The sequence below is a fragment of the Myotis lucifugus genome, unplaced genomic scaffold, assembly GCF_000147115.1.
Source record: "Myotis lucifugus unplaced genomic scaffold, Myoluc2.0 scaffold_76, whole genome shotgun sequence".
NCBI classification, from domain to species: Eukaryota; Metazoa; Chordata; class Mammalia; order Chiroptera; family Vespertilionidae; genus Myotis; species Myotis lucifugus.
The window spans coordinates 3,600,804-3,627,683 of NW_005871124.1; the positions used below are offsets into that span (position 1 = coordinate 3,600,804).

At 41.0% G+C, this 26,880-nt stretch overlaps 1 protein-coding gene across 1 annotated transcript; it reads right to left on the reverse strand.

Moving 5' to 3' along the window:
* On the reverse strand, positions 1-26,880 carry NDP (NDP, norrin cystine knot growth factor). The gene is made up of 3 exons (XM_006090568.3): positions 26,520-26,880; positions 12,097-12,477; positions 1-1,227 (listed from the first exon to the last, which is right to left on the reverse strand). Exons 2-3 carry the CDS (start codon positions 12,268-12,270, stop codon positions 1,000-1,002), a joined length of 402 nt encoding a protein of 133 aa, XP_006090630.1. The 5' UTR covers positions 12,271-12,477; positions 26,520-26,880; the 3' UTR covers positions 1-999.

Sequence of the window (26,880 nt, forward strand, 5' to 3'; positions counted from 1 at the left end):
CTCTTTTTATTTCACAACATGGGAATAACTCAAATTTGGAGTCTCAAAGACCAAAATATATTTAAACCAAATGTTTAGAAGATGAGCCAGGCCACCATTTTGGCAGCAAGCTTCACATGGCCCAGTGGGTGTTGGAGAAAAAATGACTGCAGCATGGCAAAAGCTATAGCACACCCACAGATAGATTCATGCTTGGTTGTCTAATTTGCATGCATGAGTATAGTGCATTCTCCATGCCACTAGTACACATATGCCTTTTTCAGTCAGTGCAGAATCCGTATTTGTGCAGGTCTTTAAAAGTCTGCTCCCTTACAAAGTTTTACCATAATTTATCTGAGAGAACCTTCAGGTGACAAATTCTTATACCACTTTTATTTTCCAAAAGTCATTTCTGAATAGTAATTACAGCTACCAGGAGTCCCAGAATTGTATAGGAGAATCTGTTTAATTATTTGAATGTCAGCTGGCTGTGATTGAACTTGAATAAACATACCCACATGCTTGGTGCCTGGAATTTCAAATTGGGAACCTTTAGCAGCAATGGCAACTTTAGACCAAATGACAAGATAAATAAAAATCAGCTGATGTCCCAGAAAGAACTGGGCATTCCTGCTTTCCAAAGTGAATGCTTCCCTAATTTGCACCAAACAGCGCCAGTCTGACCCACCCTTGCCTGGGGGCCCACTTTTCCCACTAATGCTGAATTGTTGGAAACCCGAACAACATTCAGCACCAAAGGAGAAGATGCCTGAATCTGAAAAGGAAGCAAAAGAAATTGTACCAGGGAAAGGAGACAGGAATGGACAACAGGTTCCCGGAGTATCTCTCTCTGTCAACAAGCATGTAAAGTCTTTATTACTGGAATATGCAGAATCTCATGGGAATGGCTGCATCTTTTTTTTGCCTTAACTTCTTTCTTGCCAGTGGGTCCATGACTGATTGAATTGTCTCACTGATGGGGGGAGGTTGTCCCATCCAAAAGCCATTCAACAGCCGGTCTCAGGAGCCACATTCCTCGCAGTGACAGGAGAGGATGTACCGGTAGGTGGCCGTGAGTCGCATGCCCCCTGAGCAGCGCAGTCGCAATGCTTTCAGCTTGGAGGTCTGGGGACGACAGCAGTGACAGGAAGAGCGGAAGGGCTGCTTGAGGACAGCGCTGAAGGACACCAAGGGCTCGGAGCGTGATGCCTGGCTGCAGTGTCCCTCGCACCTGGCCAGAAGCACCATCTGGGGAGAGAAGAGAGGTGGTTACCGTGTGGAGATGCCAAACCCCAGCCAGGTTGCACAGCCTCCTTTACAAGGACCTAATACTCTTTGCCTAATACTCCTGCTGGATTAGATCAGTGACTCTTAACTCTGGTTGCATGTTGGAATCATGTGGTAAAACTTGTTTTTAAAATGTCCACACCCAGGCCTTGTCTCAGACCAATTGAGTTAATATCCTTGAAGACAGAGCCAGACTTCTGTGATTTTCAAAGCTCCTTCAGTGATTCTTAAGTGCACTCACAGTTTAGAACAACTGAATAAGGCCTACCACCATGATGTGCAAATAAAAAGCAAAGAACAAAAGAAATATCCTCAGACAGGTGGCAGTCTTCCATTGGCCTGATGTCAACTTTATGAGTCTTAAAATGCAGAAAGTTATTCCAAATTAAAGTCAGGGGGTAAAGAATAACTACAGAAAAAAAATTATTCAGTGAAGGGAATTTCTAAACAAAAGGAATATGGTTTCTGAAGAAGAAGAAAAAAGAATAATCTGAGTGATACTTAGGAAAAATAATTCTAGGTAATACAACTTGAAACAAAAGCATGAAATAGAAACAAGGTACATTTGGGGCCTTGGAATGACACTTCTGGGTTTATACATTGAGGGAGCCTAAGAGTTGTGCAATCACATCTTCAGGTCATTTGGGGCAAATATTAATTCATCCTAACCATCTCCATTTCTAAAGGTAGGTTAGCATGAAAATAAAACTTGGGCTGAAGTAACAGAGGATGTGTATTCTTTATAATGTTTCTTCATATGGCTTTAGTAAACAGACTTCTTTAAGCATCTGATGCAAACTACCAAAGTTATCCCCAGAACAATGGACATAAGCACACACTCAATATTGTGCATAAAGATTAAGAGGACGGAGCTGATGCTCATTTATATAAATCCTGGTGTCCTGAAAGTGGCAGCCATGGGTGGGGTCGGGTGGGCTACTTGATTCATTAAGCTATATCATCCTATCTAGTGGGAACAGAGGATGAAGGGAGCCTGAGTCCACATTAATGTGGGAGGATTTTGCTTGTTGAATTTCATATTAAGTGATAGAAAAAGTTGCCCTATTATTCCAGAACTAACAATAAGAACATAAAAAGTGGAACTATTTAAATAAAAAGAATAAAAGATACATCGATACACGAAACCATTTGACATTTACTTCATGGTATTTAGGAGTTAACAGCTGATATTAAAATCACACCAAATCTTAACTATTGTAAATTGCCCAAGGGCTCAGCAGCAGATGAGTGGATAAAAAAGCTACAGTACATTCACACCATGGAATACTATGCATCTGTATAAAAGAAGGATTTCTTACCCTTTGAGACAACATAGATGGACCTGGATATTATTGTGCTAAATGAAATTAACCAGTCAGAGAAAGACAAGTATCACATGATCTCACTCATATGTGGAATCAAATGAACAAAATAAATGATGAACAAAATAGATCCAGCCCTAGCCAGTTTGGCTCAGTGGATAGAGCATCAGCCTGCAGACTGAAGGGCCCAAGGTTCGATTCCAATCAAGGGCCCGGGTTGCGGGCTCAGTCCCCAGTAGGGGGCATGCAGGAGGCAGCCGATCAATGATTCTCTCTCATCATTGATGTTTCTATCTCTCTTTCTCCCTCTCCCTTTCTGTCTAAAATCAATAAAAATATATTTTAAAAATTAATAATAATTAACAAAATAGATCCAGAGACATAGAACTATGGAACAGACTGTGGAATCTCAGAGGGAAGGCAGGGGTGGATAGGTGGGTAGGTGGGAAGAGATCAACCAAAGAACTTGAATGCACATATGCATAACCCATGCACACAGACAATAGGGTGGTGAAAGGCCTGGGTGTGGGTGCCGGGTGGAGGAGGTCAATGAGAAAAAAAACAAACAAAGGGGACATTTGTAATAGTATCAACAATAAAGATAAATTTTTAAAAAAGACTTGTGATAAAGGTAGTTTTGTAGGTTTAAATATTATCTTTAGAAATAAAAAATATAAGAAGAACAAAAAAACTCCACCAGCTATTATCTTTGACCTTATCCTATAGGACAGAATTAAACACCCAAGGATTAAAAGGAGGGAATGGCTTGCCCATCTTTCCAACAGGAAGAGAAGCTGACTTCTGATAATTATAGATCATTACCTGAGAAGATGTTGGGCAGAATCCAACAATCTCTGAGCAACCAAGAGAATATGAGATACTAGGAAACAACCAGCAGGGCTTGGTGAAGATCAACTGAACGAGACCTATTGATTTATTTTCTCTGAAAGATCAGAGGTGGAGAGAAAATGGCAGCTGTAATATGTTTGGGTTTTATTAAAACTTTGATTCTATCCTGCCTGCTCTTCACATTGATAGTTGAAACTAACATGATCTGAAATAGGTTTTGAGAGATTATGCCATAGGTCAGTAGTACCTGGGCCAATCCTATCCCTCTAATGAAAGAGAGTCCAAGGTCTTCCCCAGTCCCTTCTTCATACACCCTCCAGTACATGGGAAGAGCTCCTTGACATCTCATTTTGAAGAAGTAGTGTTCAACTTACTCATCTCTACTGCAGATCATCTATTAGGCAGATTAAGCAGTTATTCATAGAATAACCTCCTAAAATGGAGTCTGGATGGATACAGTGAACCTATACCAACAGACTTAATTCAGAAGCAAAGACATGGTGGGGCATCATCCCCAAATGACACACATACAGGCGAACCAAATGTAGACCTTGAATGACCAGGCAATCAGCCTTGGTCTGTAAAATGACAAAGTCAGCAGTGTAGGGCCATTTGTATAAAAATTAAACTGGTAGTAATTTCACTAAAAGTTTTCAGGGTCTCCAAGCTCTACCTTCAGCTCATTCTGAAGGACAAGATCTCCAACACTGAAGACCCTGGGGCCACCTCCAATGGGCCCCTCTTTCTGGGCAAGGAGAATGCACATACATACAATAAACACCTTCAGTGGCTGCTCCCAGCCTTCAGAATAAAATTTAAAATCCTGAACAGGCACTAAGGCCCTCCATGACATGGATTGCACATATCTTTCCGGTCTTTCTTACAACTGTTTTCATTCACATCACCCACTCCCTATACTGATCAAGCTTAATTACTTAGGAGTTCATGGAATGATACTGAATTTCCCTGCCTCTTACTTTTGCTCATGTCTTTACTCTTTTAGGAATACCCTTTTCTCCTAGCTCTGCTTAATGAAATGTCAACTACCCTCCATTGCCAAATTAAAATGCTCTTTCCTTGAAGAAGAGACTATGAAACAATTATTGGGCCCTTGATGTCCTCAGCACACACATATGTGCACACAAGCACAAATCCACTCTCAGCGATTCCCAGTATATAGATATTATCTGAAAGCTGAAAACTATATTAAAATCTGGGTGTGTTTTGTGTATGTTGGATAGGTGAAGTGGGGAGTGTGTAAGATAAGATCCATAATGTGTGTCGTTAAGGAATGAAAGGGGTAAATATCCGCTTCCAGGTTCACTCTTGATATTCCACATTTTAGTCTCTGCCATGCCTCACCTGTGTTACAGATTTAATAAATGTCTTCTGACCTCTTTCAGACCAGAGCTTCTTAAACTATAAAATGCATGTAAATAATATGTCGTTAAAATGTATAATGTGATTGAGTAGTTCTTAGTGAGACCAGAGATTCTGCATTTCTCATAAGATTTTGATGTATGTGAGTACTGCAGGACTAACCTCCACACTTTGACTAGCAAGGCCCTGGGCCTGCAAATATTTGAGAGGCTCTGCTCCAGATGGATCACCAGATAGTAGCCATTTAATTCATAATAACAATAGCACTAAAATTTATTGACTGCTTATAACATTTAATCTCATTTAATCATCATAACAATTCTATGCTAAAAAGTAAATCTGTAGTATTGTTACAGATAAGGTAAATGAAGACTTAGAAAGTTTAAGTAACTTGCTCAAACTCATATATCTGATAAAAGGCATAGCTGGAGTCAAACTCAGATCTGTCTAAAACCAAACCCCTTGTCTAAATCACTATAATATCCTGCCTCCTGATAAAGGGTGTCCTAAAATTCACACAAGAAGTAATTTTGATAGAAAACACAGTTTTATAATTAAAAATTGTAAATGTTTTATTGATTCATAAAGTATACAGTATAGGGTTATATATGGAATAGCAAACTGGATTATCATGTCGCGATAGCAAGCACCATTAACTGTTATTGCCTGAGCAGCCGCATCGAAGCAGTTCGTGAGAGTGTTGCTGAGAGTCCAGGGACATCAATTCGGCACCGTGGTCAAGAATTGGACATTTCGAGAAGCTCTCTATAGCATATTCTCATGACAGATTTGCATCTTCATGCTTACAAAGGTCAATTGACTCAAGAACTGAAGCCTACTGACCACGCACAGCGAATAGAGTTCATTGAATGGATTATGGAACAACAACAAGTGGATGCTGATTTTTCGAACAAAATCATCTTCAGAGATGAGGCTCATTTTCATCTTGATGGCTTGGTTAATCGACAAAATTGTCGCATTTGGGGTTCAGAAAAATCCACGAGTAATTGTTGAGAAACAAATGCATCCACAACGTGTCACTGTTTGGTGCGGATTTTGGGCTGGAGGCATCATCGGACCATTCTTCTTCGAAACTGCGGCTGCTCAGGCAATAACAGTGAATGGTGCTCACTATCGCGACATGATAATACAGTTTCCTATTCCATACATAACCCTATACTGTATACTTTATGGATCAATAAAAAATTACAATTTTTAATTATAAACCTGTGTTTTCTATCAAAATTACTTCTTGTGTGAATTTTGGGACACCCTTTATTAAGATGTTTTCCTGAGGTATGAACCAATTCACCATTCTCTAACCTACTTTGACCTGCCTCTAGGAGCCCAAACTATATATCATTTCCATACAAGTCTGACCCTTGTCTTATGGGCCTCTTGGGACACATCCTCACCATCTCCAAGGGTACACAGAGCTGAATCTTCTAAGATCCATGGCAGTCCTAAATAATACCTTCTTCACTGTCAAGATCCTCACTCAGCTCTATCCCCCAGTGATTTGGGGACTCCCAGAAATTCTCTGGATAGTACCACACACTCTCTAACTCCTAACCAATTCCTCCTTCAGTTCAATAAACATTTGACACCTTCAAACATCAGGTCACCTGCTAAGACATGGTGGCTCCCAATTTGTGGTTGATATATATTCCTCATGCTTGGATGACTTCTCACAGCCCAGGTGAGTGACAGACACATGTTATATGCTTTGAATCCAGTTTAATTTTATTATCTTATATTTCCCAAGCAAGTGGCCTGATGCTAGGAAGCTAAGCAACCTCTCCAGTAGCTCCTTTGTATTCCCCAACCTTGTCACTTGGCTCCAGCTGGATCTGAAAGTCAGTTTCTTCCAATATGAAGGTTCAGAGTGTTTGCTCAAGAACAGGCTCCTTCATGCTCTTATCTGATTTCCATGTGCTGAGGCTAAGAGTAATAGAAAGGTGCGTGGGTAATAAAAAAAGAATAGTAAGGATGATGATTTATAACATGTATTTAATGTTTACCAGATTCCAGGCACTGTGCCAAGCCCTTCATATGCAACTTAGTTCTTAATAATCGTTTCAGAAGGTAAACTCTCCTTATTTTACAAATTCAGGAATTAAAAGGCAGAGGATAAGCTGCCAGCCTGAAGTCATATAGCTGTACAATGGAGAGTCGGGCTTATGAAGCAACACAGCCTAATTCCTGAGCCTTTTCTCCTAAGTGCAGCGCTATGCTGTTAGGCCATGACAGTCAGCCTGTCAAGCCCTCAGTTTTCATAAGATGTTCAAGTTCATCATGGACAAGTTCAAATGACATTGTGATGGTTATAGCCTGCAGTGTTTCCTGGGTCCAGACCAAAGAATGCACTGGAGACCTCAGGCCTCCGCGCCCTCTGGTGACCCTATCATAGTTCTTAGACAGTTATATCTTTTCTGCAATACACAACTATCTTCTGAATGAGAGAAATCCCAAACACAGATGGCTTTCATCACCCTTTGTTGAGAGATTATTACCATCCCTAAAGTCACTTTCCTCTTCTGTCACGTGGAACCCCTGTGAATCCTGGCCCAGGCCATGACTGACTAGATGTCTCCGTCAGTGTAAGAATACAGATGCACCTGTCCCACCCAAGAACAGAGTATGGGCTCTTTTACCCCAATTGAGTGAGAACGTATTTTGCCTTTTTCTCAGTAGTAAACACTGTACACCTTATATTCCATGACACCCTATGAGGCACCCCTTTTTCCTGAGGAACAAGATTTACCCATGTTTCTCCTAAACCTTCCCTTACCAACACCTTCAACAAATGACTGTTCAACTCGTTTCCAGGGACCCAGATAGACCTTTAGACCTTTAAAGTGTCCCTGCCAGGCTCAGGGCATCAGCAAAATTTCAACCAAAGGAAGGAAACAGTACATATTGGGGATGTGGTGGTAGTGATGAGAGCTTTGATAAGGTGGGTGTGAACTTTGCAAACTCCAACTGAAATCTGGTCCCTTCACTCTGGTAAAAACTCAATCGGACATGACTAGGCCTTCGCACACAGAACACTTCCCTTCCCTCTCTCCTCCATTTACTTGTAAACGTGAGAGCTAAAACTTTGTCTTTTTTTTCTATTTTTTGTGCCTCTGGAACCTACCACAATGCCTGCACATAGTAGGCATTCAGTATACATTTGTTTCTTTTTTTTAAAAAATAAGTCTTATCTCCCAGATAGTTAATTGTGTTATATACTCAATATTCCCGACTTCCTCCCAACCCCAAGGCTCAGTCCTTGGCATGCCAGGTCCTTTTTACTCTGGGAATTCTCCCAGGATTTGTCTCCTGAATCCTCCTCCCCCGTCTCTTTTGTTGCAGCTCCTGTGGGCCCTTCAGAGTTCAGACAACCTTATGTCATGGTTCCACACCCCTGTCCTAGGGCCACCGTCTCTCACTACTCACCCAACTCAGACTTCACAGAACTATCTTACCAGCTTGCTTTCCTGATCTCAGTTCCTGAATACCTCTCCCTGGACTGAATCCAAAAGTGACCCCCCTCCAGCCCCTCTTTCCTCTACTCACCTGGGAAGGGAGGTCAGACAGCAGAATCTGTTTCTCTTCTCCATGCTCCCCCCATCACTGCCAAATTTCTCTGTTCAGCATGAGCTACAGTGAGATTTATTTTCCTAATCCTTTAAGGCTATAGAAGATCCCAACAATTATTGAGGTCACAGTAGTGACAGAAATAGAAAAGTGAGCTTAAACACCTGTCAAGTTTATAACTTCATCGTCAAGATCATAATATCATTTATTAATATCTATCAGGCCAGACACTGTGCTGGATGCTTTATAAATATTATCACCAATATTCATGCCCACACATTTAGGTAGATAGCAATAGCTCCATTCAACAAAGAACCAGAGGCACCAAATAATTACTTCTTTCCCCAGTTGGCAAACTGTGGACCTTGAATTTGAAGCCAGGTCTCTCTCATTTAAAAGTAGGGAATGCCTCAATTCCTTTAAAGATGCCCCAGACAGCTCGTTTCCACTAACTACTGACCTTCTGCCTGCTTATTCTATAGCCTTCACTCACTTAGAATTTCAGGCAAGATTGCAAATGAACCTGCCACTCTGCCACTCCCAGAATTTTTGTACCCAATCCTAGGAGGTGTCACCACTAAATGCCACCAGGCACATCACAATCTGTGGCCACTCTGACCTCCTTGGTGGACCAATGTAGCCAGTCTTTTTTGCCTGAATCCATTTCAGCTCTTTCCTAAATTGCTGTGAGTGGGGCAACAGACCCCTGGGGCTGGCCAGCTGCAAGTTTAGAGCTAGGGGAACAGGCAGTTTCATGGAATGCTCCCTGAAAAGCTTTCACTACTAGTTCCAGTTCTAGAAAGATTACTGAGTATAAGTCATAATTTCCAGCAGATCAGAAGTTAAGCCTGGATTTCTAAATACTAGCTTCTGCATTCTGTTTGCTTTCCTCCAATATGAAGCCAAGTTGCTAGATGAATGCTTTGAGGCAAACATTGCTACTCCTGGGCTATATAAAACTGAGCAATGGACGTAATACTTCTTCCCGATTTCAGTTTTTCTTGCCAGTAAAATGGGAATGATAATGCTTTCCAACACAGGTTTGTCAGCAATAATTAGATTATATATTATACAGTGCCTGGCATATTATTAGCTGTTCAAGCAGGTGCCCTCTCTTCGATCAGCCTGGGTAACAAGCTCCCCTTCATCTGTCTTCCTAAGGGCACATACTGGATAGATGTAAGTCAGGAAGGATTAACAATCAAGAAGCAAATAGTAGGCATGTATTTAGTAAATAATGGCCTTTGAACATCATGTTGAGAGAAAATTTTGCAGAGAGGAAAAATCTACCCTAGTCTCCTCTTTGTAAAAACCCCTGTTGGCTATCTTCTAAAGAGAGGTTAAAAACTTTATCCCAAGTCTAGAAAGATAAACAGTTCTGTTAAATGAGACCCACTACAGAGAAGACCAACCTGAGTCTGTGAAAGTTAAAAATTAGAAAATAATTCAGAATGAAAACTAGTTTTTGTTCCTGGATACATAAAGAAAATCTAATACAGGAAAGGTCTGGGTAGTTGAGATTCTGCCAGGCATATTTTATGGCCAAAGAAGAAAGGTTGCTATTTACAAGCACCATGTACATAAAACTATTGCTATATTTGAGATAGTTTGGGATGTTTGAGAACAGATTGTTTCCATGAAATCACAAACATTTCTCTTACTATCACAATTTTTCACTATTTACATAGCATTCTGGAAGAAACAGAGGTGAACAAAGGTAGACTAAAGTCTGTTTCTAAGATTCATGCTCAAACACTGTCAGTTTGTTGGGTTGGAGTTAGTGACATCTCTTCTTTGACCTTCCCTTAATGAATGTGATCATTGCTAAGGCACTCCTCTATCCTTTCACAAAATATTTCCAGATTGTTCTTTTGTTTTTGAAGATGATCCTGTTTCTCTGTTCCTTCTTATTATCACATTGACACTTTCTTTGAAATTATTTTAATTCCTTTTTAAAAAAAGAATTATGATTATGAAGGACAACTCAACAGAGGGAGAAATCACCCATGGAATAAGAAACACTTAATCCTAGCCAGTGCTGTGTGGGAGGGGGGGGGGAAGAGAAGCTAATAATTGTTTCAGTCCATTTCCGAGCACAGTTGTAAAAACATATCCCATCTTTATTTTTCAATTTGTTTTAGTTTTATTTCCTAAGAAGGGACTGTGGTCTTGCAAAATTTTAAGTTTATTCATTTTTTTTAGCTCTACAAGTACAAATAAGAGACAGAAAGTTTTTGTTAGGTACAAGCAGGACTTTGGGACAAATATCCTTTGTGCTGTTTGGTAACACAACTCTTTTATTTGTTGCAATCTTTCTCCTTATGTCTAATTTTTCCCACAGTCGTAGATCTTACTAATATAATGGTTAAAATGATTTCACTCAAATTTTTATTTCCCCCAAACTTAAACAAGCCATCATCATTGAGCTATAATCAGACAAGTTACGGAAATTTTAAAGGCAGACAGAAGTTGTAATGTTTTTAGATAGAGGGTAGAGAGACTTACTTATATGTTCTTACTTCTAATGGTTGATATTACAAAAACTTCTTAATTACACTGGTAATTTAAAAAATATTTGCCATATGAGAATATTTAAGTGGTTTTAGTTCCAGGATTAAAAGTGAAAATCTCTGAGGTTGACCTAAACAAATTCTTATTGACCAAATGTGGGCAAATTTCTTTCATGTGACTGTTTGGGGCAGTGACAGCCATGAGAATTCTCATTCTAAGTCTGCTCTACTCTACTATGAGCCTCCCTTCTGGGTGGTCCATGTGGCTGGTCACTCTTAGTGATCTTTGAAGCATGGTATTCCTTCCCACAACTTGTCTCAATACTCAGACATCAGTTGCATAGGTTGCCTGTGCAAAAATCATACAATATACTCCAAACAAGAGTGATTTGGATAATCAATGTAAAAATGACAGTTGATCAAACTGTCATTTATCTTTTGAAATTATCTATATATATAAAAGCCTAAGTGACCAGCCGACTAACCAACTGGCCAACTGGCCAGTAGCTATGACACGCACTGACCACCAGAGGGGCAGATGCTCAATGCAGGAGCTGCTGAATGACAGCAACTTTGCAGAGTGCCCTCTTGCACTCTGGGACCCTGCCAGTGCATGAATTCGTGCACTGGGCTTCTAGTTTTTACATAAACATAGAAGATGAAGAAAGGCTTGGACCACAAGGCCAATGACCAACTATTTCATCAGGAAACTGTGAAGAGCCCCTCAAGGAGTACATTTCACTGCTCAACCATATTTCTTACATTGCCTCATTCCTTTCTTCTTTATTACTGGTGGAGGTACAAAGTGTTAAAATAACTTGTAGACTCCATTTTTCTTTCTTGAAAAAGGACACTACCCCTCATAAATTTCACAACGAAGGATGAAACACACCCCTCCTATCTTTTGTTTAACAACAATTTTATTGTGAGAACCTCCCAGCCTTTCCTATTGACTTTAAGCAGCCTGAAAAGAGAGAAGCTGGCTGCATCTACACACGCTTAATTAGGCAGCTTTACTGACAAAAGTGCAAAGCATGGTGAGAAACCGTGAGCGCATGATCCTCCCAAAAGCTGTGGGACAGCTCTGGTTGGAGCTATCATCATAGTTCTCCATCCCCTGACAAAGGAATCTGGTTTCTCTCCTGTTTCTAGAAGTAATGCTACCCTCACAGAGATCTTGGTCTTACCTTTGAGCTACACTTGTACAGTGGGTGACTGATAGAATCGACATAGTGGTGCCTCATGCAACGCCGAGGGTCTGAGTCCATCATGAAGGAGCTGTCCGTTTTGCTGTCTGTATCTCCCATTAGTGCCAGCAGGGAGAGCATAGAAAAGGATGCAGCTAGTACATGATTTCTCATTGTTGTAAAGAAAAACTTCTCAAGAGGAACAGCAGAGGGAGGCAGAGGACTAAAAATCGGAAATGCCTTCACCTCCTAGGATCCAGTTCCTTCCAAGGAACGGGCAGGATCTGGCTGAAGCTTTCTGGTTGTCATTGTCCTTTGTATGCCAGAGTTTTGTCTTACTCTTTGCACTTGCAATCCATCATCACTCTATCTGCTGCACAGCTGGAATGAAAACAGAAATTATTTTCCCCAGAAACATTTACTGAGAAAAACTAACGGAACCCAGGAGGTACTGAGTAGAATTTTTCCATGTCATTTCAAGTAGAGAATACTGGTTTCTAGAGTGTCATTAGCATAAACTGTCATCCTTTCCACACCCCTTCCATAGCTTGTGCTACATGTTTATAACCATTTGGAAGTGGAAACAGTGGCTTAATGGAAGTACATGTTGACTTTAATTGCTGGAGTCCATGTTCCTACAAGCAAGAATAGTTTGAACCCATGGTAAAAATTAAACATGTGGTTCTGGCCACAACATAACTGAATAGGGCGGTCTCATCCTTATTCCTGGTTGGTGGAGTCTATTCAGTTTCTCAGTGAGCTTTTTGTCAATGTCAGCTTACAGGGATAGAAAGGAGAAAGGTCAGCACTAATGAACACGGGCCATGTCCCATGTGAAGGAAATACATTTTCCACTTCGAAGTCCATACCCAGCCACCCACCTAGTTTTCCAGTTCTGTGATCTAGGCTCATCCTGTTTTTGTTTTAAGCCCCGCGGCACCCAGTATCAATGACAAACTGCATCTGATATACACATTATGCCAACTGGCCTCCAGTGTGGTCATAAAAATATGTGTATTTGCCAATACAGTCACACATTTTTTCAGTCTCTGTAGCCTGAGCACGTGGCATAATTTGAAAAAATGAGTGGTCATTGGAGTGGAAAATTACCATTAAAATGGGATCATGCTATACCAGTTTTCCTGATATTTGCTTTGTTCTTTTAACCATATACCTCTTGGACTAAGGACTGGGGTCCAGAGATCCCCCCAAATCACTTCAATAACCCACACGGCATAGCCAACATTGATGCTTTTTATCACAACAGAAGACATAGAGTATAAAAAATATTTTCAAGCATTTAGGAAAATTGGGGGCAATCTAACATTACATCTCAAACAAAAGGAACATGATAATCAAAGCTTCAACAAAAAACTTCCAAACATATTTCAGATAAAAGATTGATTTTTGCTCATAGTAGAATATTTTTTTAAACTTCTTACTCATAGACCATCTAAATAAACAGGACAAAGTATTGATAAGATCAAGATTAGACGTTCAAGCTCCTATAAGTTAATTAGTGTTGCTCTAATAGAGTGGCTCCAGACCCACTTAGCCTGTTAGCTGCCTTTCGAATGTGGGGCAGAGGATCCCAAGCAGGAAAGTATGTGTTCCATAGGGCTGTTTTAGAGCACCACATGCTTGGCAATGACAAAACCTCAGCGTGTGTTTCACAGAAGTTCTTTAGATTGAAGAAAGGGTAAGGATCAGTAACAAGGGGACCTACCTGGATTCTAGCACTGTCATTAATTATCTGGGGGACCTTGCACAGCTCATTCAAACTGTACCAGCCCCAGTTTCCTCACCTGTAGCGTAGAGGAGTTGGAAAAGATGGCAAGTGAAGTTCTCTCTTGCTCTAAAATGTCACTACCTGATACTTATAGATTCAATCACCACTGTCTTCATATGCAGAAGAAACCCTAAAGTTGAGGAGACCATCTTTTCATACAACTTTGTGCCATTTTCTTTTATGTGCATGCTAATGGAAACATCTCATTAAATTTGATCAAGACTGAGCCTAAAGCTCCACATCAGCAAAGGATAAGAAGAGCATTTTTGTTTTCATTTCAAAAGTCTAGGTTTTCCTATGCACATTACACTGAAATTCACCAAGACTTCAGTTCAAAGAGCCAGTGTTCGGCAGGGGTAGGGGGGGTGTCGATGTTCAGAAGCTGCATTAATACTGACCATTTCCTGAGTTTAAATATGACTATGTTATCCCAAGTGGGTTATCTGTCTCTTTGAAGCCTTAATTAGTCTCAGAAAGAGAATTTATTAGATTTCTTCTTTCACCACTCCAGTTTACAGATATTTCTCCCAGCAGTCGATGGCAAGGGGATAAAGGGAAAAGCAGACATGCTAGTCCTGCCCCTCCCTTCCCACTGCCAGATCCTTCTCTTCGGAGCCATGACCAGCAGATATGGTCAAATGAGCAAAACAAATGAAAGAAAAACATGGATAGCATGATAGTAAAAAACAAGCAACATCAACAACAAAACTCCATATATAGTTGTATTTGTTGGCGTTTGCATTTTCTCCACAGAAAAGAACATATAAAGATATAAATAGTCTTTAAACATAGAAGATGGGTATGCTCACTCATCTGGAAGAAATGAAAATTAAAAGTACTTTGGGATATTTTGTTCAACAAATCAGATTTAGAAAGATTCCAAAGTCTGATCATGCACCCTGTTAGCAAGGCTATGGGAAAGAGACCCATTTTAGAGATAGTGAAGTATAAATTGATACAAATTCTGTAGAGGCCCGTTTGGCAATATCGATTAAAATTACAAATGTATATAACTTGGCCCAGAAATTCCACTTCTGAGAATTAGCCTACACGTGAGATCATGCAAGCATATGGTTATTCACTATAGCATTGGTTGCCATAGCATAAAATAGAGCCCAAAATATCCATCAGTAGGAAACTGGTTAAATACATTATACAACATTCATACAATTGAATACTATGCAACTACATAAAAAATAATGCAGAAACTCTACAGATTTGTATTGTTAAAACAGGGAGGGACAAGAATACATATTTGTGTCTATTTGTATTTGCATAGAGAAGCTCTGGAAGGGTACCTAAGAAACTATATAATTAGTTAGTTACCTATGGAGGTTGGAGGACAGGCATGGGAGAAAAACTTTACTGTGTACCCTTTTTTTAATCTGTAGATTTTTGAACTTGTGAATATATACCTATCCAAAATTTTATTTAAAGGTAATACTTTCTATTTTAAAAGCTAGGTTTAAAATAATAATTAAGTTAGTGGATGTTTAAATCTGTCAGTATTATTTAATAGTATCATATTTTTATTTCTTATAAATATAGGAAGACCTGCTAGTCTTTTCTTTGTTCTTGTGCACTACTGCCACCTAGTAGCAACATCCTGAATTGCAAGTACAGTTCTTTTTTTTTTCTTCCTGAAAGTATAAAAGAAATGACAGAGGAAATGTTGCTTCACCACTAATAATAGGTTTTCATTTCAACACATTCACAAAGCATGATACTTTTGTTCAGTTTTTATATTGACTTCTGAAATAAGATTGCAAGCAGCAATATAAACATGCCACAGCATTCATAGAACCTCAAAGCAGAAAGGTAAGATTCTTGCAACATAACATTGGGATTTTTGCTTTAAGTGTTCAAATTGAATGATTCAACGTGTTGTGCTAAAGAAGGAATAAACATAATTCTCAAGAAAATAGGTATTTTAAGTCAAGTTGTCCAAACATTGTGTTGGTTGGGGTGTATATAGGTGCGAATGTGCAGAGTGCTGAGGGAAATACAAAGAGGAAAATGGAAAATGAAGGGAATTTACATCACTCAATATTCCGACTTTATGGAAGTCTGGGGATATCTATGTCTGTCTTGTAGGAGCTTCTGTCATTTTTCTCAAAATTAAATTAGTTCCAATTTGGTTCATTTTTTTAAAAAAAACCACACAGCATAAAATCAAATGCTGCCTATCAAGACTTAGAACCTTTGCCCAGCCAAAGATGGATTGAATAAGAGAATTACTCTCTTGCTGAACTCAGTTGCCCCAAGGGCTGCTCTGTGCTCTGGGTACAGTCTCTGAGACATGGACTTGGCCAGTGTACAGAGCCCACATGCTAATAGTTTCAATGTGGACCTCTTGCCGACAGGAGAGGCACGTAGGATGGCGTGCCCGGCTTTGAGCTACCCTTCAAATGATACCAGTGGAAAAGAACAACTGGTGCCCAGATTTTCCCACCTGTCACCCTCAGCGAAATAATATAGCAGAGCTTACAGTGGGCCCGGCCTCCTGGGTGAGAGATGGTGTTATGTCTACACATCAGCTCCCTCTTGGGCTGACCTTCTGCCTGGCAGAGGGTAAAGTGCTGGTTTCTTGCGAAGTTATTCCAGCAACAGGCTAAGACAAGTGGCATGTGCCAAGAATGGCCTTCATCTTGTCATGCTTGCCAGGTAAGTGGGTGGTGCTCTAGTGTTCAGACCTTCCCCCCACCTGCCCAGGCTTTTTTCAGTACTAATATATGCAGATATTGCCTCCTGTGGTTTCTTTCAATAAGTATTTACTCAACACATTCGTTGAGCACCTACTATTTGTCTGCTTGTGTTCTAGAAGATAAAAGTTAAGGGTCAGGGTTAAAAAGAAATCCTATTTTAATTCCCTTTCAGCTCATTGCATCCACCAGCAAAGAGTCTTGGCCTGTTGTTATCCTGGTTTATTCTTTGGACACATTGATAAACTCCCTTAACATCTAATTTGTGTCCAACATGCACTGCATCATTTCTAAGAATATCAAATTAAGCAGATAAAATATAATAACACTGGAATGGCGTCAGTGTAACAGACAGAATTATTTGATATTTACTATAATTTAAAACAATCATATCAGGCATGAGTAAAGTAAAGATGACAGAATGTAGAGCCTCTCTCAAAGGAATTGCCAATAAAAATCCAAGATTTAAGTGTGAAAGAAAGGTTGCCACTAGATAACTCTTCATACTAATATTAGAAAAGCAAGAAACTCAAGGTCTAATCAGGGATTGTGAAATGCTAAGTAGCCCCTTCCCAGGAACTCAAAGAATTCCGATTGGATCGAGTCAACTAGATGCCTTGGATAATAAGTCAGAAGTCTCTTCCCACTTAATTTATAAACTGTAAACAACATGTTGGACTCTATAAAGCATCCCGTGCACTCAATGAATGAGTTTTGACATTATTTTTATCGGACAGCACATCAGTAGCAGCCAAGAAGCCAAGCCCGGGCTGAGCCAGAGGCAGTAGTACTGACAGTGAATGCTGCCAGGCCTCCAGCCTGCCAGCCCCAGGTAGCTCCAAGGATGGGGAACCACAAGGTCAGTGTGTGTGGGGGGGCGGGGAGCTGCTCCTGTCCCTGTTGTCTTATGGTGTCTCCACTACAATCAGAAGTGAAGGAGCATGTGAGGCAGTACCTGCCCCAGTTGTGCCAACTTAGGAGAAAAGGATGATTAAACAGCAGTCCTCCAGTCTGGTATAGGACCCTCTGTTCTCCCAACCTGCATTACTAGCCAAACATGGCTAACCTTAACAGTGATGGTGATGAAGAAAAATGATGGGAGAAACAAAAAGAAAGGAGAAATATAGCTCAGAAAAGAAGTAGTAAATTATAACCCTGGGATAAATAGGGGTGCAAAAAAGGACTGATACTAAAAGTAATTTCTGGTGATGATCCTTGGAGTGAATCAATTTACTGTCTGGGAAGGAACTGGTGTGGGAGGACTCAACCTCGAGATGCCTGAAACTTAAAATTCTGATTTTCAAGAAATCCAGAGGGACATTTCTTTATTATTTAAACTCTTACTTATCTACAGCTTTCATCTTTCTCTCCCCAAACCGATTTCTAGACTACATTGTTAGTATCCCATCTCCCAGTGTTTTACACTCATTTGTCAGAAATATTAGATAACTATTTCACTACATTCTGAAACCTAAAGAGCACTCTACTGTTACATGATCTGGTAGAAAGAAGGCTGATTTGAGGAGCCTCAAGCCTTGAGTCTTCCTTTCCATCATTGACTTCACAATCTTCAACAAATCACTTGACTTCTCTGGGATTTGGGTTCCTTGTCTACAAAATGAATGGAATGGTCTAGAATGCTTCTATAGTTCTATACATTTCTAATATTCTCTAACTATATCTAAGCTTCTCAGAGTATAGCACCTGCTTTGTGGCTATATAGTCTCCAAATCAATGCTACAGAAAGAGTTCCTACCTTACTTAAGAAGTTAATGATTGTAAAAAAGTCCAAACAAGTTCTAATGCAGTGCCTGAGGCAACACTGAAGGCCAAGCTATAAGAATTTGCCCCTTGGTGAGATCATATTAGTGGCCTGAAATAAAAATAGCACTTAAAACCAATATGATTCATAAATTAATATGTGGCTAATAACAGGAAGCAGTTAGTGAAGATATTTCACCAGTTCCCATTTCTCTTAAAGTTGTCTTAAAATGTGTAGTGCTTTTTCCAGTATCTACCAAATGGGGAGAGAAGAAAGACAAGTAGTAGTCAATCATGCTAGAATTAAACATTTTTCATTTGATGATGATGATATATAGGCTGAGTTCAACACTCCTGTACCTTTCCTATGAATGAATCATATTTCTAGACTGAGCCTTCGACACAAGTCATCATCTGTGATGTTGTGCTTCAGGATAGAAGAGAAAATTGGTTGGAGTTGTCTTCTTTGCAGATGTAGCATGAATAAGGTACTAGTGGTCAAGAGCAAGGCACTCTGCTGGGTGTGGAACCTTTGTGCTAGGGGAGGTACATTCATGAAATCCTGGGCTGGAACTTAGGTCTTTAAGAGTTCCCATTTTGTATGGCACTTGGATCTTGTGCTGGGCTTTTGTGGGCTTTTATAGTTTCTAAGGAAAGACTCACTCTGAGTTCTTAACAGTTGACATAACTAACAGACTTTTAGAATACAAACCTTTTATAAATTGGAAATGACCAGGTCTGGTTGCACATGTGTCAAAAAGCATGATACAGTTAAAGACTTTTCCTCCAGGAGTTTAGATTATTTTTGTAAATCTGTAAGCCCACTAAAAACTGTGACTGATACGATGACAAACTGTCAGAAAATGCTTAAGGATGGCCTTTCTACAATGTCACAAATCAACAATAGCCCTAAATAAAAAATAATAAATAATAAATATCCTTTCGTTTCATCAACAAATAATAAAAATAGGGGAGGGGGAAGCCACAGAAGTAACAGAAGGGAAGGAGGAAAGATTATTTTTATAAAAAATGTTTTTATTGATTTTTTTAGAGAGAGAGGAAAGAAGGAGAAGGAAGAGATAGACAGAAACATCGATGTGATGGAAGAGCAGCACACCAATCAACTGCTTCCTGCATGCCCCCTGGGCACGTGCCCTGACCAGGAATCAAACCAGCCACCTCTTGGTTCATGGGTCAATGCTCATCCACTGAGCCACACCGGCCAGGCAGAAAGATTATATTTGATGTTCAAAATCTGCCACTGCACTTTCAATGATTTCAAATACACAATTTCAGATAGAAAAAGTTTCCTTTATTTCACCCACTTCCTCCTAGGAAGGGGGTTTCACATGAGGGATGAGAAACATTCTAACCACTCCTCTCTGTATAAAAACAATTTGGAGGAAAGAAAAGAGGAGAGTTCTGAGAACCCAAGCCAGGGACTCAGTCCTGCTGAAACACACGAATACACTATCTCCCTGTGGAAAATAAAAGGTAGCCCAGTGTTCTGGGTACCCTGGCCTGATGTGATTTGACACTGGTTCTGCTACTGGACTGCTGGCTGTGGTATGGCCTTAGGAGAAGAGAGGTGACCAGTGTTAGCTCAGGGAACAAGCTCCCATTTACCATGGAGCCAAATGAGTATGTTGGCTTTTCTTCAAAGTCTCCAGCAAAGTGTTTCCAAAGCTTCATTTGAATCTCCTCACCCATAACAACATTGTGGAATAATGAGTAGTGATCTCACTTAACAGCTGTAGAGCCCTTGGTTAGAAATGGGGCATAAACAATAGGACCAATGCAGTCTTTCCATTTCCCATTCAATTTGCTTTTCTTCCCAATGGTAGGATTTGAATACTGAACTCAATCTTACTGCAATCCGGAACAGCTGTGGATGCAGACCTATGTCCAAGGAGTAAGGTTAAAATAATATCACATAAAAATATGTATCCCTATATTGCTAATAACTCTGAACTTCTTAGGTTATTGGTTTTCTGTTTATATCTTGCTTTGCTTAAACCATGCACACTAAAGCTCTCTGTTTTGATTGGTAATTCTCCTGCAACAATTCTATTCTGCTGCCTTTAGATTTCAAACCTCAAAAAATTTTAAATTCTGAAAAGGAGTAATTTCTCATAATTCGGGGGGAAATCATAAACTGTATCAGGTCCTAAAACATGGCTTTGTGTTTGAAAGAAAAATTGAACTTTGATTAAGGATTTGATTTCTTTGATTCTTCCCATCCATTAAATGGAGGATATCTTTTTTACTTGAGGAGTGGACATCCTTTTGTAAAGTCAAGTAAAGAAGGCAACTTCAGAGTTCAAACTCTTCCTGGGAGGGAGTACGTGAAGTTAAGGGAAGCTTTCCTTTCTGAAATTGTGCTATTTGAAAATCTGTAGTGGAAAAGTTTGAACATCAAAAATAATCCTTTCCCTCTGTTTTGTTACTTCTCCCATGACCTGCTTTCTTATTTTTATTCCCTATTGATGAAAGAAGGGAAAGAGACTCCATGTTTAAGGCTATTGTTGGTTTGTGACCCTGCAGAAAGGTCACCCCTGAGCATTTTCTGACAGCTCATCAACTTTCTTCAATGTATTAACCTGCTGCCCTTTCATTTTTGAAGGATATTGCAATTGGTTGGATCACAGCTTAAAAGAAAAAGTTGGGATTGAGCCAGTCCCCTTGGAAGAGAGAAAATTACATGAAAAATTCTTAGCTTTTGTAGAAAAACAAAAAGGAAAATATATCTAAATTGTATAGAACTGAGTTTAATGTTCATGTACAGATTTGGACATGAGGGTGAAATGGACCCCGATTGGATGAATTCCTGATTATAAGCACTGGGGATATATCGTCGTCGTCAACTGAAGTTACCCACTTTTTGAATTTTCTGAGTCAGCACTCTTTCTAACAAGAAAGCAGTTGTTTCAGACTTTGAACCCTATCCAGGGTGTTAGGTTCTGACTATTGAAAATGGGTCTAGGGGGTGTGACTCTCAGCAATATATCCTCATCCATCAGTCTCTGATGAAGGGGACAGTAAGCATGAATGCTACCAAGCAAACTATTGGCAGGCGTGCGCGCGCGCACACACACACACACACACACACACACAAGCTTTGCAGATGTGAGGGCAGTTGGCACCACAAAATAATGCCATCGGCACAATCTTCCTGAAAAACTCAAATGTGTGGGCATGTGAATTTGCCACATGCAACCTGCACAGACAAACCAGCATTCATTTCAGTTCCAGCTTCTCCCACCCTGCTGTACACACATAGGGGTCTCAGAAGGACTCCCCACTCTTTCTTTTCTGTTGGAATAAAACATAGAAGTTCATGTTTGCTGATCTGATGGGTGAGGAGTGGGTACTACCAGCTGGAATGTTGCCACTGGCAGGGGCAGACAGGAAAATAAGAATGCTCTTAATGTCCTCCCAAAGAAAACCTTTGATGGACAAAAGAGTGGTTGTATTTTTACCCTCTCTCTTCATGCTGCCAGGCGTCTTTAAATAGATCCTCTAGCCTAGGGACTTGTATGGAATAATTCATATTAAAATCCAAGAAGTGGCAGAGGAGGGGAGTTGGTTCTCTTTTCTCTTTCTTTTCTTTCCTCTCTCCCCCCTCCCTTCTTGTCAAGCTAACAGGAAAAGACTCATTTTAATTCAGCTGTGTTAATTTTTTTCTTTTGGGTCTTTTAATGAACTTTAGCTAATTCAGAAAGACTACCAAAGCCCCCAGGAAAAGAAAAGGAATAGGAAGCTGCATTGTAGATTGCTGTTTAATACCTTTTGGTACCAAGGACATTAGCAGCATCTTTTAAGGATGCTGCACAGAGGGGGTTACTTGAGGCTCTTAAATTGGAAGGTCTAATTGAAAAGTCCAGTTTTTTTTCCATTTGCAACTCATAAACCCATCTGTTGTTCTGTGTTAAGAGAAGGGACAAACAAAACAAAACAGAAAAAGTCCTCCATCTCCACAATCCCATGCATTTTTAGTTCGGCTCAACCCAGGATTCATTCCCCCTTCTCCCTTTCACCAAATGGGTTTCACAAAGACATTCAGGCCCATGCTAACTAAATTAAAAGTCCTGTCTCTCCTTCTTTTTCCTTGGGATGAGGAGAATGTGGGAAGGACAGAGAAAGGGGGGCAAGGCAGGGCAGGGCCCAAGAATCCAGGGAGCTTTGTTTCAAGTCACTTGTCTCTCCCTCTGAAAGAGAGAATAACCACATTTCTCTTACTGTAGGCCGCAGTGCACCCAGGCGTTCCCATAGCACTCCCACCCCCAGCCCTTTGCCAGAGATGTGCGGGTCACTGTGATGGTATGCTTCTCCCTGCCAGCCCGGGTCACTCCAGCCCTGCTCTCAGCAGCCTAAAGGGCAGCCGAGCCATGTGGCTGCTCCTCTCCGCGAGTGGGTTCAGGCTCCAGGCTCCAAAAGCCCCCCAATGGTATCAGCCCTGCAGAGCGGCTGCCAAGAATGACATCCTGGGAATACTATGGAGATGGGGAGACCTCCAGGAGCAGGACCCGGGCTGTCAGGAAGGGCAGAGCAAAGGGCAAGCTCACAATGGAAGGAGCTCAGGCAAAGGGAAAAGGGGGCGGGGCGGGAGTGGTGGAGAGCAAAAGAACAGAAAAGCCACATGCCACCCAGGAAGACTCCAGGGAGGGCGGGAGAAGGTGGTGGAGGAAGCACTTGCAGGAAACAAGTACCCAGACATGGCACTGCCAGTCTCGCTGGATTCTTTTCTGAATTAGATGATGCGAAAGAAACAGAGGAAATATATAGCCTGCCAGCTGTTCAAAGGCTTACAACCTTGCTTTTATTGTCCGGGTAAGTTGGTGAGGTGGGGCATCAGAGGAATTCCAAACATACCATCCCAGAGAAATTTTAATATGTTGCACAGTGTCATACACGAAGAGGAAATGACAGCTGATCACGGCCACGGCAGGCCACAGAAATCTGGGTCCTGGAGCTCACCCGTCCTCGCCTTGCCCACCTTCCTTCGGCTTTAGCACTTCTCAGTCCTCCCACCTGCCTCCCCATCCCTTCAGCTCCCACTGGCCCAGCCAGGGGGTCTGGACAAAGTAGCACCAACTGATTCATGGGAAGAGGTGAGGATGGGCTGGAAGGCTGCTGGCCAAGAAGCGGAGGGCTGGCTAGGGTGAGTCAGGCACCCCAGGGAGTCAGAGGCATTTCATCCAATCACAGGGGTGGGGATGATGATCTGCTGATAAGGACCAAATCAAGGACCCTGGTGATGCTGTCCTCCGGGTTTTCTCCCAGTAACCTACTCATGTCAGAAAGCATGAGAGTGGATTCTTTAAAAGCAACACTGTGTGGGTTTGGAGTACAACTTCTGGCAATTTCTTCCCAGGGGCCTCTTGAATTTAGGCGAGGCCCAGAGGTCATTGGTTTGGATCCTGGGGGTAGGACAAGTAAATAATGGGAGATAGTGACTGCATCTTCCTCTGTACATGTTTCTTATTCAGTGATTCATCAAGCAGCCCTCATGTCAGCTTCTGAGTAGGTGATGCACAACCATCCGAGATAAACACAGTATGTGGTCCTTTATATAAACAGTCATCAAGGGAGCAGAGAAAGGTTTAACTGCCCTTTTCCCAGGTTTCTTGTACCGAGGCAGGAAAGATACAGGCCATGACAGCTATGCAAGTGACGTGAACCCAGAATCCAGTGAAAGGCCTAACAGGAACGCCTTAATCATAAATGGTAGGAAAACTCATTGATAAGCGGCAATCATTTCAAGTAAATCTGAATAGTGGCAGATTTTTCAAATGGTTCCTTGTAATAAGGAATCATTGCCCAGTTTCCCCACTGGCAAAGTCCATTTCAGTTCCCAAATCTAACTGGTGATAACATACAGACCAAGAATGAGGGCGTGAGACAATGTCTCATCCACCTTTACATTCATCAGGACTAGCATCATTCATTAGAAGAATGATGGAATGAATAACCTATAATAATAAAAGCATAATATGCTAATTAGACTGGACAGCCGGACATCCTTCTGGACGAAGCTGGGACTGTGAGGGCTGAGGCAAGCCACCATGGCTGCGAGGGCCGAGCCCCTTGCACGAATTTCGTGCATTGGGCCTCTAGTTAACCAATAAGAATAATAGTACTTGAATTGTGAGTTATTGAAATGGAGGAAAATTGCCAGCCGCCATTGGTGGCCATAATTCTGAGAAACTCACCACATTTTTCAAGGACCCAGGAAAATAAAAGAGTTGGAAATTGTTAAATGTATTGAAAAACTATTAATTTTCCCCTTGTCATTGGAACTCAAATTAAAATTGAAAACTACAAAGGCATGTTTCCATCTGTGGGTGTCAACTGCTCAGTACAGAGTCATCAAGAAGGCCTCAATCAGTTTTCCCTTTACCTGAACTAAATGTACTTTAAAGTATATACTCAAAACATTGCTTTGTGTTCAGACACTCTTATGTAACAATCTGAATAATAGTTTCAGAAAATTGTTGTGATTCGGCTAAATTCCTTGTTAGCAGCAGCAGTTTTTAAAAATCACCATTAAAGTGTATAGCAATAGAATCCATACCATGTTTAAAGGCTTTCTCAAACAGACAGCATCCCAAACTTGTAAATTAACTCATTGAAAAGCCAGATTTTCTTTTAATAATACCTGATAGGCTAGTTATTAGAGAAAATCAGAAAGCTCCCAATGTCTGTGCTCCACAATGAAAACTGGTCGGTAGAATCCTAAAGTTACTTTCAGAAGCCAAACTGGTGAGAAGAAAATGGGCAGATATGTGCATTTGATCTAAAGACACAATCAAGAAACGTTCTGTAGTCCCCCCCCCGCTATATTTGGTTGACACCCACAACCAACCCTGCATTTTAGGCATCTCTATGTTTTCAAATCCACCTGGCATTTAATATTATGTGTTGGAGCAATTAAAATTAAATTGAATTGTAATTAAAATTCACTAATATTAGGAATGAAAAGAGACATGTTTCATAGCACCCATATTTGTTATTAATGACAGCGGCAAAGAATAGAACCGGGGACCCTCATCTTGCCAAATAGCTCCCTGTCCTGCACCTGAATCTCAGTAGAGAGGGGAGTCTGCCTGTTTCATGCAGGTTTATCTGGGCTCCTTGATTACAATGAGCTTCATTTACAGGGCATTTCTGAGTCATTAACATTCTGTACACAGTCAAACTTCCCGTCCCCCAAGAAAGAGTTATGCACAGGCCTACTGCAGCCCAATTGTTCACTTAAACAGAGAACTTGTATTCAGGAGATTTAAAAAAAAACCCTTCAAATATTCCTCAGGTGAGTCATTGCTACAGGTCCTGGTCCCTACGCTGGTGAGAGCATCCTTTCTCAGTCACTGCTTAGACCGTGTAGCATCGGTCCTGCTGCAGGGACAAGCAGACTACTAAAAATAACCCTTTGCAATAAGGCCAAGTCAAACAGCGTGCATTTCCTCAGCATTTTTGCCCAATCAAAATCATATAGTAAATCCATCCTTCTTTCTCCACAGTGCTCCTGACTGCATCGATGGAGGCAAAGTCTTTGCAGTTTGGGAGAAGAGTGCAAAGGAACAGATTCCTGCAAGACCATGACACAGAAAGCTAGAAATAAATGTTGCCTATTGTTTGAAGTCATTCTAAGCACTCCGGCAGAGCCCTGGCAGGAGATCAGCAGCATACAGAAGTAGTAATAAAAGTAAACAGTGCACTTTTCAACTCGAAGGCTTGCCTTCCTTAATAGCGTCCCATTGTAAGGGGGCTGAGGGTAATGGGGAAGATACTGGGGAATCCGGAGTCCATGTCTGCGACTGGCTGCTTCTCAGTCTCCTTTCCCCGGGGTCAAACCTAAAAACCATTACAAAGTTCCATCCAACTATGCAGAGAGTTTGAGAATTAAATCTATTTAAGTCAAAGCAAAAGAGATTTTCCAGCCTCTCTGTGAGCCTCCCCTGTTCTGTCTCAGACTTCAAAGACCCGTTTATTTAAAAAAAAAAAAAACCCACACACAATGCTAGCATGCTACAGAATAATGCAAATTAAATGAATGCAAATTTAAGTGGTATTTAAAGGTTGTCTCTTTGTCTGCGAGGAGGATGAAATGCTCGGTTTGGAAAGAGTCATTTTCTAGGCAAGCCGTCAGCGCTTGTTTTCCTGCTTACCTTGGGGGAAACGCAGGGCTCCCTTCTTCTCAGACTTTTCTGAGAGCTAGAAAGAGGTCCTGTTACTTCCAAATGCTTTTGTTCTTCTGTCCCTCTGTCACATGGCTTGCCTTTTATATTTGCAACACACAAAAGTTAGGACTGTTGTTTAAGCGACACAGGGAGAGGGAGAGAGGGAGAGAGAGAGAGGGAAAGAGAGAGAGAGAATGTCAAATGGAAAAGTGCCATTGCAGTCATATATCAATCAGGCGTGCGGCCGCAGCAGCGCACTAGCAAATGGAAATGCCAGGGAACTGTGAGGCGCTCGTTATCTGGGACTCAGCCGCTGCCCACCGCTCGGCTCTCTTCCATGGAGCATCTT